General features: G+C 44.3%; 1 protein-coding gene across 3 annotated transcripts in view; it reads right to left on the bottom strand.

The window, feature by feature from the left end:
• pip5kl1 (phosphatidylinositol-4-phosphate 5-kinase-like 1) overlaps window positions 1–15951 on the bottom strand; it is a 73823-nt gene that overhangs the window by 43948 nt on the left and 13924 nt on the right. Inside the window, exons 1-2 of one of the 3 annotated variants that reach the window (XM_069918325.1) lie at window positions 14456–14515; window positions 14038–14229 (exon numbers count right to left, since the gene is read on the bottom strand). In XM_069918325.1, the coding sequence (XP_069774426.1) occupies window positions 14038–14229; window positions 14456–14479 (216 nt within the window). In that variant the 5' untranslated portion in view covers window positions 14480–14515. Of the gene's footprint in view, window positions 1–14032; window positions 14230–14455; window positions 14516–15951 lie in introns of those variants that run through there. The other 2 variants (XM_069918327.1, XM_069918336.1) reach the window with 2 other exon arrangements.

Raw genomic sequence — 15951 nt, 5'->3', positions numbered from 1 at the left:
GTTTCTTGGGGACAGCCGCCCAAGCCCCATACTCCCCCGCTGGCTGCCCCAGCCCTGTACTTACCCCGCTGGCTGCCCCAGCTCCGTACTCCCCTGCTGGTCGCTCCAGCCCCCTGCACCCCCGCCAGCTGCCCCCTTCTCCACTGCTGGCCACCCCAGCCCCTTGCACCCCCGCCGGCTGCCTCAGCCCCTTGCACCCCCGCCGGCCGCTCCAGCCCCATACTCCCCCGCCGGCCGCTCCAGCCCCATACTCCCCCGCCGGCTGCCACAGCCCCGTACTCCCCCGCCGGCTGCCACAGCCCCGTACTCCCCCAGGGCAGAGCGATCAGTGTGGGGACATCCCGCATGGGATTTCCCTGTGCTGATAGCCCGCACTGGCTGTCCCAAATCTGACAGCCCAAGGGACAGGAGCTCAGATGCACATCCTGGTGCAGCTGTCCTTTCAGGTGGCCAGCACTGCCACCTGAACAGCAATTCAAAGGGCTGTTTCCTCTTCTTCAGGCGCATTCTTAGCAGAGACTCCACCTGAAGAAGCCTTATGCTACAAAGTAACAATTTACACACACTATGTTGCAAAAGTAATAATCCATTATGTATTTAAGGCCACAGGAAATGAATAGAAGATACCGGTGGCAGGATACTTATCAAAGATAAGGTAATAAGTGGGAGGATAGGATTGAACTCAATGAATCAAAACATGATAGGTGAATAATAATTGTGGAAAGTCAAGAAATAAAATACTACTGAAAGATTTGATTATGAATGATTAATTGCAGAAATGTAATTAAATCAGGAATACAATATAAAAAGAGGGTCTGTACTGTATTTGGCAGGCAGTCAAGTGACTGGTTCTTTTGATTGCCTCAGCCTTTGTTTGCAAATAAAGGTTTAAACTTCTTGAAGAATTCTCCACGTTGCCTGACTGTTTTTTAGACCTCATAAACCATAATAAGAGTCATCCATTTACAGCACAGTGGGTGTACAGGTTAGTGCAATGCCTTTATAGCAGCAGCAATCAGGGCCAGACCTGGGTTCAAATTCTGCACTGTCTATAAGGAGTTTGTGCATTCACCCCTTGTCTGCATGGGTTTTCTCCGGGAGCTCCAGTTTCCTCCCACCCTTCAAAATGTACTGGGGGTATAGGCTAATGGGGTGTATATTGGGCAGCATGGACTCAATTGGCCTGTTACCATGCTGTATAGCTAAATTTAAAAAAAAAGTATATGAATGAGCTGCCAGGGAACACTATAGATAAAGGTAAAATAACAATCTTCAAAAGATCTTTCAACAAATATATGGATAGGAAGGATTTAGATGGATATGGACCAAAGGCAGCCAAATTGGACTAGCTCAGAATGGCAGCTTAGTCAACATGGAAATGTTGGGCCAAAAGACATGCTCCATGCTGTATGACTAAGAAGTTGAGTAAATTCTCAGAGTGAGGCAGTCAAATTGAGCAAAGTGTTACGAGCCTAAAGGACCGCAAAACCCAGCAGCAGTAGATATTTACCAAGACAAGTAAAAGTTGTTTTTAATGATCTTTTAAGCATGAAACAGAATCAAACTTTAACTTATCACTATTTACTTAACTAACCTAACTTAACCCCCTTTTAATTCTAAGTGCACGTGTATGTAACGTGTGTGTAAATTTAAGAAAAGCTCTTTGGTTCACAGTCCAATCTCACTTCTCATTCTTCCAAGTTCACTGGTTGCAGGCAATTCTTATACTGTGCACAGAATTTAACATTTATAAAGTTCACCAGGCTTTAGTGCTCGAGAGGTAAATGTTTACCACTCAGGAAGTTTCTTTTGTAGGTTTGCAGAGAGAGATTTGTTGTTCTCGGATTTCCACAACTGAGATACCACCATTAGTCTCCTCAATGTCTTGCTGATGGAACTTGCCCCATCAGGGTTCACCAGATGATAACCTCTTTCTTTAAGGCTAAAACAGAGTTCCTTTCTGTTCTTTTTATTCCAAGAGAAACATCAGACAGATAGCACTTCCAGCCATCCACCACTCTGGAGCTTCTGTTTCAGTTCCAACAAGCTTCTCCTGGCTTGTTACAGTTTTCTGTGTCACACACAGTCAAAAACTCCCTTCTGTCTCTCTCTCTCTATCTGAGATTCAAACTGCCAGCAGCATGTCCTTCTCTCTTTCACTTGCAAAACCCCTCCTTCTCCAGCCAACAATAGGAGTTGGTCTTTTTAGTCAATCTTTTGTTTTAGGTAAACAAGAACCTCTCAATGACCTTTGAGTGAGTACTTTGCAGAGAGGTCAAAAGCCTTGCGAAAAGGTTCAAAACAGACAACCTGACTCTGGTTGTTCTTCCAAGACAATAGTCCATTCATTTCATGACATCATTTCAATTAGCACCTACTTGTGAAATGTGCATAGCATTCTCCATAGTTTCCGTAAAGTCACTGAATATGAATACTTCAGTATTTCAAATAAGATCTATTTTACAGTGTGTGTATGTATGTAACCTACTCTAATTTTACCAATTACATCTTAAAATATTCCATCACAAAAGTATCCAAATTTTGGAAACAACCAGACCTTGCAACTTGTATCTATTTATGTGTGGAGATTTAGCAGAGGGATAGAGAAAGTAGGTACCTTTTAATTTTCCTTCGATGATTTGGAACAGCAGTAACTCTTTCAAGCTCTCTAATTTCATGACTGCTATCTCAGAAGTTGCATAGGCCACACATTTTGGGGAAAAGAATTCTATATCTATATTCTATGATAGGATTCAAGATTTTACAAATGGATTGTCTATGATATTAACATTGCCCTCTTATGTCTGATTCTCATTTTAAAAATATTTTTATTGAGTTAAATTGAGAACATATATAATAGGTTCCTAAAAAGCAGATTCAATATATATTAATTATCACATTGATGATAGTACATGAAATCTCAATCAAACCCGTAAAGTATTTATTGTTCCAAGAGAAAAAAAGTAACTGATTAAAAAAAAAACAATTACTCTAACTCCTCCTCCTAAACAAGGTGGAATTAATAATATTAGTAGCCTTGGAATCAAGCGGCAACCTCCTGAGGTCCAGCAAAGCATACCACTCTACTCCATCCATGTACCTTAGTTATTCAAATTGAGGTAATAAACCATAAATAGACCCCACGTCTTATCAAATGTGATCTTAAGTTTCCTGATAATTTTCTCTAAACTCAAAAAGGACATAATGGATACGTGGGTAGGTGGAAACTCTTCTTTTCATTTTAACAGGATTTCGCTTCTGGTCAGCAATGTAGAAAATGCTACGACTTGTCTTTGATTTGAAGTTAAATTTATATTCTTATCCTTGGAGAAACCAAATATTGCTATTAACAGCCAGGGTTCAAGATTGATACTGAAAATATCTGAAAAGGTTTTAAAAATATCTGTCCAAAATTTTCCTAATTTGGACATGACCAAAACGTGTATCAAAGAAGCTTTGAGAAACATTTTCTCAAAGACAAAATGTTTTTTTTTCACATTTACCCCAATCCCTTCAATATTTTAAACAGAGAAACAGAAATGTTCTTGAGGATATATGATAATTTTGGGAAAGGATACAGAACAGAGAAACACAAAGGCCCTTTGGTGAATAGGGGTTGAGGTGGTGTTGCAGGAGAGGACCAATCTATTTGAGGAGCAAAAAGGATTCAACAGATTAGCACAATAAGTGTATGTTTAGATCACTTTTTTTCCCTCTAGTCATAAACAGTGGGAATGGCAGCCAAAGCAGGGGAATGCTCCTCTTATAGAATGTGGGTCATCAGGGAAGCCAGCAGTGTCCCTGACAACTTCATCTCCGAGAAGTGCATCCAGCTGCAGCTCCTGACAAGCTGAATTAAGGAACTGGAGAGAGAATTGGGTTACCTCTGGATCATTTTGGAACAGAGGGATTGATATACAGGAGTTACTGGGCCATTATCACACCGAGGAGACAGGAGAAGGGTAGATGGGTGACAGTTGGGAGAGGGAGAGGGAGAGGGAAAGGAAAAGGGAACAGACAGGCAGTGCAGGGCACTCCTGTGGCTGTTCCCCTCAATAACAAGTATACCATTTTGGATATTGTTGGGAGGGGACAACCTGCCAGGGACAAGCCACGATGATCAGGTTTCTGGTACAGAGTTTGGTCCTGTGGCTAAGAAGAGAAGGGAGGAGAAGAGGCGAGCTATACTGATAGGGGATTCCATAGTTAAGGGGACAGATAAGAGGTTCTGTGGAAGAGATCACATATCCCGAATGGTATGTTACTTCCCCGGTGCCGGGGTCTGAGATATCTCAGATCGAGTTCATGGCATTCTCAGGAGGGAGGTGTTGTGAGTGAGGAAACAGGTTTGGTAGGTCTCAAAGGCAAGGACTATGACCACAGGTTTTTGTAGTGAAGGATTTTATTTACAGAAGGCATGTGGAAAATGGTAACTGATACACCATGCACATGACACACAATGAATTGGTACATACAATGATCAAGGAAAAATCACTACAATGTCCCACCACCCCTTGACTCAGTGCAGGCATGGCTCTATGCTACAAGGGACACTAATTAAATTCTCCCAATTCTTTTAATGGTGCACATCTTACCAACAGTTTCTCCAGCACCCTTCCACATTTCTAGGCCTGGAGTGAAGCAGGGTGGTCCCAAGCTGGCAAAGAGAGAGAACAAAGAGCACATGGCACCTTTATAGTGCTGGAGGGTCCAGCCCAGATCATTTACAGGAGAAAATAGCTCTCTGCCAGGAGGGTTAATCCAATGACAATAGCCAATGGGCCAAGGCCAAGTACAGGCAGGCTGAAGAGAGAGTGCAGTCCAGGTAATTTACATGGACCCAACAATGAGGTGTGCACTAATGGATGGGGCAGAACCAAACCTTGATTAGTAGCTGGTGTGTCCTCTGACTAGGTAGGGGGCAGTGTTATCACATGACAGCCACAACCCTTCCCAGTATAGGATGGTGAACAGCCAGTTGTCGTGGTCCATATAGGGACCAATGACATAGATAGGAAGGGTGAGGAAGTCCTGCAAGGAGAGCTCAGTTTTCCACATGTTGACTGGGACTCCCATACAGTAAAAGGGCTGGATGGCTTAGAGTTAGTCAAATGTGTTCAGGAAAGTTTTCTAAATTAATATATAGAGGTATCAACTAGAGAGTGAGTGCAATACTGGATCTCCTATTATGGAACAGGACAGGACAGGTGACAGGGAGCAAGACACTAGATTGAAGGACAGGACCTCCAGGGTTGTGATTTCACTCTTGAACCAGCAGGCTCAAGAAAAGCATTTTCCCCGAGGCTGTGACCCTGCTGAACCTTAAATCCCCGCGCTGAGTGGTCCTGCCCTCACATTGTGCTGTCAGTATTTTTATAATTGTTCACTTGCTGAAGGCGCTTGTTTTTATTTGGATGTAGTTATTTGTATATAGCACTATTTTTTAAACTTCTGGTTGGATGCTAATTGTATTCATTGGCTTTCTATTTTAATTGGGACAAGGACAATAAAGTTGAGTCTAATCTACCTGTGCCATGTAGTAGTGAAGGTTAAAAATAGGAGAATAATGTATCTTAACACATGGTTAAAGACATGGTGCAAGAGGGAGGGCTTCAGGTTTCTAGATCATTGTTCTCTCTTTCAGGGAAGGTGCAAACGGGACAGTTTCCATCTGAACTGGAGAGGGACTAATATCCTTGTGGGAAGGTTTGCTAGTGCTGCTCCAGTGGTTTAAACTAAATTTGCAGGAGGATGGGAACCAGAGTACAAGAGCAGCTAGAGGAATGGAGGAGGGAAAAGATGATGTGAAAATTGCATGCACTGTTAGAAGTCAATGGGTTTTACAGGTTGTACGTGGTGGAAATATTCTCAGGTGCATCTATTTCATGCAAGGAGTATTTTAGGAGTAAGTCGCGCTTAGAGCGTGGATTGGCATGTGGAATTATGACATTGTGGCCATTAGTGAAACTTGGTTGCAGGAGGGGGCAGGCCTGGCAACTCAATATTCCAGGTTTACGTTGCTTTAGTCGTGATAGAAAGTGGGGGATGAAAGCAGAAGGAGAGGCACTGCTCATAAGGGAAAATATCACAGCTGTGCTCAGGCAGGACAGACCATAGGGCTTATCTACTGAGGCTATATGGGTGGCGCTGAGGAATGGGAAAGGTATGACCACACTCATGGGGTTGTATTATAGACTTCCCAATAATCAATGAGAATTGGAGGAGCAAATCTGAGGAGAGCGAGCAGACAGTTGCAGAAAACAAATTATGATAGAAGGAGATTTTAATTTTCCACATGTTGACTGGGATTCCCAGACAGTAAAAGGGCTGGATGGCTTAGAGTTAGTCAAATGTGTTCAGGAAAGTTTTCTAAATCAATATATAGAGGTATCAACTAGAGAGAGTGCAATACTGGATTTCCTATTAGGGAACGAGACAGGACAGGTGACAGATGTATGTGTAGGGAAACATTTTGGGTCCAGTGATCATAATGCCATTAGTTTTAAGTTAGTTATGGAGAAGGATAAGTCTGGGCCTCAGGTTGAGCTTCTAATTTGGAGAATGGCCAATTTTGAGGAAATGAGAAAGGATTTAGAATGTGTGGATTGGGTTAAGTTGTTTTTGGGCAAGGATGTGTGAGGTAAATGGAGGACCTTCAAAGGTGAAATTTTGAGAGTACAGAGTTTGTATATTCCTGTCAGGATTAAAGGCAAGGTTAGCAGACATAGGGAACCTTGGTTTTCGAGGGATATTGGGGATCTGGTTCGGAAGAAGAGAGAGGTGTAAAACAACTGTAGGCAACATGGAGCAAATGATGTTCTTGAGGAGTATAAAAAATGCAACAAAAAATCCTCAAAGAAATCAGGAGGGCTAAAAGAAGACATGAGGTTGTGTTGGCAGACAATGTGAAGGAGAATCTGTGGTGAAACCACTAGTCTATGTAAATACGTTGACCCTTCTCTCACTGGCTGCCTCATGACTCCTCCCCTTTATTCCCCATAAAGGCTGTCATGCCACAACCCTGCCCGCAGTTTGAGTCCAGGCCAGTGTGAGCCAGCAACTCAAGAGATGTTGCCCACCTCTAGCTAATAATAGCCTTCAGTTCCTATACTTTAGTCTTTTGGTTAATTGATCATGCATCAATTTTATTAGCTAGATTTTTGCTTCCTTGGAACATGGACAAGTATCCATTAAAATGCCTGGAAATTGATTTGAGAGAACCTGAAACAGCTGACAAATTAATTCTCTGGCATCGCTGCATCAAAAGATTCCTTACAGCCTCCGCAGATGCGATCCAGGACGACGAAGACAAGCTCCATCTACTGTTCTCATACATTGAGCACTGGGTCTACCAGATGGTCTGGGACTGCCAAACTTATGGAGACGCCGTGGACATCCTAAAAGACCAGTACAAGGTACAGGTAAATGAGGTCTATGCGTGTCACATTCTCCACTCATGCAGACATTCAATGACTTTGTCAGGGCCCTACAGGAGCTTGTAAGGGATTGTAACTGCCAAGCTGTGAGTGCAGAACAGCATGCACAGCTACTGAGGAGAGATACCCGTGTAGTGGGCGACTACGTGAGGCAAAAGCTACTCGAACAGAAACAATTGAGCCTACTTCAAACCATCGAACTGGCGAATGCCTTAGAAGGGGCCATTCACAATGCTGAATCATTCTCCATCGAGCATTCGGCCAACTCATGGGGAACACGGGTGCCACCATCCTGGGAGGTGAGATCACAAACTCCCTCCTGTTCCGACCTGACTTCCACCGCCATCAGCGACCTCCTGACGTGTTATTTCTGCAGGCAGGGCAAGCATCTGAGGGAACGCTGCCCTGCCAAGGATGCCACATGCACCAACTGCTGGAAAAAGGGACACTTTGCGAAGGTCTGTAAGTCAAAGCAGAGCCCCAAGCCCAGCATCGCCACGTGCGAAAGGGGACCGCCACTTCCAGGGACGGCCGCGCATGTGCGCTATGGAGGCCACCAACCACTATGATGTAATTTCCATTTTCTCCCTCGTCACTTCTGGCAATGAGGTAATCGCCGCTTTCTCCTTCTTCTCTTCTGGCGAGCGATCACGGGGCCATGTGCGAGCCATGGGGGCCACCATTACAACCACCATCTTGTTGGATTACCAGAAGATGACGGAACACCTTGGCATCATTAACCCTGAACCAACACTGACCGCATCAGCTCTCCAGGGCCATTATGAACGTCCAGGTAAATGGCCACCCCATCTCGTGCCTATTTGACAGTGGAAGCCCTCATGAAGCTTCATTCATCCTAACACTGTACAGCAATACATCCTGGAAGTGCAGCCTGTGAAATTCAGTGTATCCCTAGCCTCACAAGCAAAATCGGCAAAGGTCCGGGGGAGCTGCACAGTAACTCTGATGGTCCGAGGCACTGTATACACTGACTTTACACTCCTTGTTCTGGCACAGCTCTGTGCAGCCATCATCTTGGGGTTGGACCTTCGATGTAACTTAAAGAGCCCTCACAGTCTGTAACGAGCAATTCATGAACCGGATGCTGTCCCCTTCCCATGTGGTTGACATGTGGCCTCTCTCTCCATTCCAGATCCCCTCCCCACCCCTGTTCACTAATCTCACCCCTGACTGTAAGCCTGTCATCACTAAAAGTTGGCAATACAGCACCAAGGACAGGGCATTCATTAAGTCAGAGGTGAGATGCCTCCTCACTGAGGGGTGATAGAACAAAGTACGAGCCCCTGGAGAGCCCAGGTAGTAGTATTAAAGAGTGGGGAGAAACACCAGCTGGTCATAGATTACTCCCAAACCATCAACAGGTTCACCTGGCTAGATGCCTACCCCTTACCTTGCATTGCCGACACGGTGAATCAGATTGCACAATACAGGGTATTCTCGACCCTCGACCTCAAGTCGGCATACCACCAGCTAGCTCCCCATTCACCCTAAGGGCCGCCAGTACACTGCCTTTGAAGCAGATGGCCGACTGTACCATTACCTTGGAGTCTCTTTTGAGGTCACATCTTCCAAAGGGAAATGGATTGGATGGTGGACGAACATACATTGCGGGCCACCTTCTCATACCTTGACAATATTACTATCTGCAGCCATGACCAGCAGGACCATGACAGGAACCTCCAGAAATTTCTCCACACCGTGAAGCACCTTAACCTGACGTTTAACATGGGGAAGTGTGTCTTCAGCGCACATCTCCTGGCTATACTAGGCTGCATGGTAGAGAATGGAGTCATCAGCCCCAACCCTGACTGCATGTGCCCACTGTTAGAATTCCCCATCCCTTACTGCCTCAAGGCCCTGAAAAGGTGCCTGGGGATTTTCTCTTTTACTATGCCCAGAGGGTCCCCAGCTATGCAGAGAAGGCCTGTTCCCTCTTCAGGGCCACCGTTTTTCCCATCAGCAGAAACCCACGAGGCATTCCACTGAATCAAAGCCAATATTGCAAGGCCACGATGCACGCAGTGGACGAATCCACCCCGTTTCAGGTGGACAGCAATGCATCAGACTTTGCCCTGGTCGCGACACATAACCAGGCGGGCAGGCCCATAGCGTTTTTCTGTGCACCCTCCAGGGCCCTGAGATCTGGCACTCCTCCATCGAGAAAGAGGCTCAGGCCATCGTTGAGGCAGTACAGTATTGGAGGCATTACCTCGCTGGTAAGCACTTTACCCTGCTGACTGATCAACAGGCAGTAGTCTTCATGTTTAACAACTAGCAGGGGGGTAAAATCAAAAACGATAAAATCCTGAGGTGGAGAATCGAGCTCTCCTACAACTATGACATATTGTACAGGCCCGGAAAGCTCAATGAGCCTCCTGATGCTCTGTCTCAGGGGAAATGTGCCAGTGCACAGATGGACCAATTGCAGTCTCTGCATGATGGCCTTTGTCTCCCCGGGATCACCTTTTTTTTTTTCATTTCATCAAGGCCCTTATCTTCCCCTATTCAATTGACATCAGGATGCTGACCAAAAATTACCAGGACTGCACGGAATACAAACCGCGCTTCTACCAGCCCAACAAGTCACACCTGATCAAGTCCACTCACCTCTTTGAACGCCTAAGAATGGTCTTCAAAGGACCCCTATCCTTCACAAACCACAATGTGTACTTCATCACCATCATCGATGAGTTCTCGCGGTTCCCTTTTGCCATCCCCTGCCCGAATATGACCACAGCCACCATCATAAAGGTTCTGAACAACCCGTTCACCATTTTTGGATACCCCTGCTACATCCACAGTCCTTCATGAGTGACGAGCTGCACCAATTCCTGCTGTCCAAGGGCATTGCCTCAAGCCGTACCACCAGAAGTAACCCCAAAGGGAACACCCAAGTGGAGTGAGAGAATGCCATGGTCTGGAAGGCCAAGGGCCTCCCCATCCCTCATTGGCAAGAAGTTCTCCCAGAAGCCCTTCATGCTATCCGTCCCCTCCTGTATATGCCCACCAATGAGACACCTCATGAGAGACTCTACATTGCCCAGGAGATCGGCATCAGGCCTAGATGGCTGATGTCCCCTAGACCAGTACTTCTGCAGAAATACGTAAGGACTCATAAGTCTGACCCACTAGTCAAGAGGGTCCAGCTGCTCCACGCCAACTCACAGTATGCCTCCGTGGCATTCCTGGACGGATGCGAGGACACAGTATCCATCCGGGACCTGGCACGCACGGAAGGATCTGGACCCCCCCTCCCTTCAGCCAATAGTTGGGTATCCCCCTCCCAGTGCTCCAGGGCCTCAGATCCTTACTCCCTCCTCCTCGGCCAACCCGCCCACCAGCACACATGCGGCCACCCCTTCCAGTTCAGCCAAACATCACAGTCCACCCGACCGAGGAGGAGCAATGGCAACTGACGGAGGCCACCACATCACCAGAGGTATGTTGGTCACAACACCAAAGGAGGCAGCTGAATTTATGAGGGCGCCTGACTGCACCATACCCCCGGCGGGGGTGTATGTGGTGAAACCACGTATATGTAAATACTTTGACCTTATATGTTTGACCCTGCTCTCACTGGCCGGCTCATGACTTCTCCCCTTTATTCCCCATAAAGGCTGTCATGCCACCATCCTACCCCCAGTTCGAGTCCTGTTCAGTGTGAGCCAGCAACTCAAGAGATGTTGTCCATCTCGTGCTAATAAAAGCCTTCACTTCCAGTACTTAATTCTTTGGGTTAATTGATCATGCACCAGAATCCTAAGGGATTCTACAGGTATATAAAGAGCAAAAGGATAGTAAGGGACAAAATTGGTCCCCTTGAAGGTCAGAGTGGTCATCTTTGTATGGAGCCAAAAGTGATGGGGGAGATCTTAAATGGTTTTATTTTTAATCAGTATTCACTCAGGAAACAGGCATAGAGTCGTGGGAAGTAAGGAAAACAAGCAGTAAGGTCATGGAACTTATAAAAGGAGGAAGTGCTTACTTTTTAAAATCATATGATAAATCCCCAGGCCCTGACAAGATATTCCTTTGGACCTTGAGAGAGGCGAGTGTAGAAGTTGCAGGGGCTGTGGCAGAAATGTTCTTAGCCACAGGTCTGATGACGGAGGTTTGGAGGGATACTCATGTGTTGTTCTGTAATTTAAAAAAAGGCTCCAAAATAACCCTTGAAATTGTAGGCCAGTGAGCCTGATGTCAGTAGTAGGTAAATTACTGGAAGGTGTTCTAAGAGGTAGATATATAATTATTTGGATAGACAGAAACTGATTAGGGATAGTCAACATGGCTTTGTATGTGGTAAGTTGTGCTTAACCAATCTTGGAGTTTTTCAAAAAGGTTACCAGGAAAATTGATGAAGGAAAGGATGTTGTCTACATGGACTTTAATAAGGCCTTTGTCAAGGTCCAAAATAGGAGGTTAGTCAGGAAGGTTCAGACACTAGGTATTCATGGTGAAGTAATGAACTGGATTCAACAATGGCTGGACGGGAGAAGTCAGAGAGTAGTAGTGGATGATTGTTTCTCAGACTGGAAGCCTGTGACTAGTGGTATGCCTCAGGGATCAGTGCTGGGACCATTGTTGTTTGTTATCCATATCAATGATCTGAATGATAATGTGGTAAATTGGATCAGCAAATTTGCAGATGACACTAAGAGTGGGGGCATTGTGGACAGTGAAGGAGATTTTCAAAGCTTGCAGAGGGATCTGGACCACCTGGAAAAATGGGCTGCAAAATGGCAGATGGCATTTAATGCAAACAAGTGTGAGGTGTTGCATTTTGAAGGACAAACCAAGAAAGGTCCTGCACTGTAAATGGTAGGTCACTGAGGGTGCGGTAGAACAGAGGGATCTGAGAATACAGATACAAATCTCTGAAAGTGGGGTCACAGGCGGATAAGATTGTAAAGAGAGCTTTTGGCATCTTGTCCTTCATAAATCAAAGTATTAAGTATAGTTCTTGGGATTTTATGGTAAAGTTGTATAAGACATTGGTGAGGCCAGATTTGGAGATTTGTGTTTTCCGAACTACAGAAAAGTTATCAGTAAGATAGAAAAAGTGCTGAGAGATTTACTAGGATGTTGCCTGGACTTTAGGAACTGAGTTACTGGGAAATGTTAAACAAGTTAGGACTTTATTCCCTGGAATGTAGAAGAATGAAGGGAGATTTGATTGAGGTATTTAAAATTATGAGGGACATAGTCAAATCAAATGTAGATAGGCTTTTTCTACTGAGGGTAGGTGCAATTAAAAACCAGAGGACATGGGCTAAGATTGAAAGGGGAAAAGTTTAGGGAGAACATGAGATTAAAATACTTCACATAGAGAGTGATGGGAGTGTGGAATGAGCTGCCAGCTGAAGTGGTGAATGTGGGCTCAATTTTAACATTTAAAAGAATTTGGACAGGTACATGGATGGGAAAGGTATGGAGGGCTATAGACTGGGTGCAGGTCAGTGGGACTAGGAAAAAAATGGTTCAGCACAGACTAAAAGGGCCGAAGGAGCCTGTTTCCATGTTATAATGTTCTATATTTCTAAGACACAGATTGAAGACTGTGGTGAGTCTACCAGTACCACAAAGTACAGATGAAGGTTTCATAGAGAAAATCTAGAAGCAGCATTGTATTCCTATGAGATGCCGGAGGTCATTCAGACCAACTGTCCAGTCACAGGATATGTTATTCCTGAAATTACACATGCCTTGGTACCTGATCTAGTGGCTCCTGGACTTAAAATTAGCAAATGTTATTGTCTTCCTACTCATCCACCGCAGCCTGGAGGGTTGCAGCTCGAGTATCTGAAAGATTGGCAACATTATGGTGCGGCAAGGAGGAAAGAGTATGCTTTCTGTGTAGCTTGTTTGTGCCAGGAGCTAAGCCTCAGTGTTCATAGTCAATGGCCTTGCAGTCAAGATCAGTGAGTGCATTTTTAAATGCCGCATCTCATATAATGCAACACTGCCCCAAACAATACTCAATGCATCAAATTCATCATCCACTTACCATGAATCTCTAATAATCACAACTCCAACAATAAATTCACATTCATCTCACTTTCATATTTGCCAGTGCTGCAAATCTCATGTCCATACCTCACAACCTAAACACATGTTAGTTGTTTGTGAATATATGGTGTGGGCATAGCTGCATCATCTTAATCCTCTGTGATGTTGAATACACTGAGCAGAAGTTAAGAGAGGATGTACAACGCTATTCCAGCACCAGCGACCGGGGTTTGAATCCGGCACTGTCTGAAAGGAGTTTCTACGTTCTCCCTGTGCCTGCGTGGATTTTCTCTGGGTGCTCTGGTTTCTTCCCACCCTTCAAAATGTATGAAATGGAGATTAATTGGAAATTCTGGGCAGTGTGGGCTGGAAGTACCTGTACCTAAAAGTACGTCTAAAATTTACAAAAAATTAAATTTAAAAAAATTACATTGTACAGTTGTCCTTCAGAATGTTGATGGAACACAAAAATGATCTTGATAGAGAAGGCTGATGGGCCAAATGGCTCCTCCTGCTATGTTTTCGTGTTCAATGCCTTGTCCAACCTTTAACTCAATACACAAGTTTACCTTACCAATCGTGGAGCATCGATGGAGACTTGGACTGCAGCTGTCAACCCCTCCTTCAGCATGCAGGTAAAGCTGTAAAATTCATGATCTTGGTCAATCTCAAACAGACCCAAGAGTTTCCACTTCTGTCTGATTCGCCACAGAAACTTCCTCTTTGAGTATGTCCTCTGATTCATGTTGGTGTCCTGGGTGTCTGTCTACAAAAACAAAGAAACAGAATTAGTACCATAAAACCCTCCTGACTATTCATCTAATTGGATCCCATAGAGGGCCTGATGAATTACAGCAGAGTGGTTGGCAAAAGACACTAATATCAAGTTAGCTACAAGGTACAAGTATACGGCCTAGAAATTATCGGCAGAATCCTCTTGTTAAATCCCAGGAGTTCTGCCACAAAGTACAAGTGCTGCTGTGAAGTTAGACCTGACTGAGATTCTGCAAGCCCATTCATTCGACTGGAGGTTTTACAGCTGTGAGGTGAAATGAAACAATAGGTTAAATTAGATTAATTTGTTATTTTTGCTTGCAGTAATGCTTTTAACTATTTCAATGTATTGTGTTCTTTTCTGTGATTTTGTTTCTTTTTTATTTAAAAAAATTACATCTTTTCATTTGTTTAATGAGATATATTTTGAATGCTTCTGTGGGTCAGCAGCAAAAGCATTCCAAAAGCTAGACAGCTTTAATTGGTGGCAACCCGAAGCCCGTGATTTGACTAAGAAAGGCTTCCTCAGAGGTTAAGTGGGTAGCGCTTTGTCCTGCCCACACTCATGATGAAATGACATCATGGCTTGAAAATCAGGTCTAAGATGGGTCAGCAAGTGTGGCCTTATAGATTCAGACCAGATATGTCCAGATCAGTAAAGTGATCAAGCAGCCATTACAGGTGGGATTACCACTCAGAACGCAAGAGGAAAACAAATAATCAGTACTATTGGAGCTGCTTAGGATGGCCAATTCTAATTCAATATTCCTGGAGATTTCATCTCATGTCAAATCACCCCACTTCTTCACTTCCTCTAATGGCCATCTGATGCTGCCAACTGATGTGCTCATTCTCTTGGGATCCAGCTTCTTTAACCCAACTGAATAGTGAAAAGGCTCTTTATCGCCTGACTAAATATCTTTATCAGTCCAACAGCCTTCCCCTCCCCCCACCCACTCCACAATCTACTTCCATTACTTTTATGACAACAGAGAAGCCAGAGGAACTCAATAGACCATGAATGATTCATCACTCTCGGCTCATGTTCCTTAATCGAGAATAAAGTAGGATGGGGTGTTATCAGGTACATTAATGGAGTGGGAAAGAAGCTGGAGAGATCATAGGGCATTGGACAGATGGTGGGAGATGTAGAGAGATGAGGAATTGGAGGGTTTTTCTTATCACCCCTTACTACTTTAGCCTTGATAAAAAGTCCCAACCTGAAATACTGATTGACCATTTTTCTCCAGGGATGCTGCCTGACCCACTGAGTTCCTCCAACTTTACTTTGTTTACTCAAGATCCCAGAATCTACAATTTTGTGTTTCTTTGTCAATTTTATGTTTTCAAAACAGAATTCATCCTTTAATGCTCTTGTGTTTTTCTCCAGGCACTTACTTACAGTAATGATCTGGATATTCATTTTTAATAGCTAGACTGCCTGTCCAGGAAAATTGCTAACCCTGAGGTTGTTATTGTAGGATATGCCACTGCAAATTTGACGTCATTAATAAGATTGAAACAGAAGCTTTGGTCCTTGGTTTTTTAGAATCCATTATAAAGACCAACGTGAGTTTGGAGCTCTCAGCATAATAACCTCAGCAGTTAATTAGGAATATAGGAAAGAAGGCATCTTATCAATCAAGCAGAAAAGTAAAGATTTATCAGGCAAGGTAGGGATACAGCTAACAGACCCAATGTGCTCCAATGTTGT

This window comes from Narcine bancroftii, chromosome 1 (assembly GCF_036971445.1).
Source record: "Narcine bancroftii isolate sNarBan1 chromosome 1, sNarBan1.hap1, whole genome shotgun sequence".
NCBI classification, from domain to species: Eukaryota; Metazoa; Chordata; class Chondrichthyes; order Torpediniformes; family Narcinidae; genus Narcine; species Narcine bancroftii.
The sequence above is the reverse complement of the archived record's forward strand: the minus strand, read 5'-3'. Positions and strand labels throughout refer to the sequence as shown.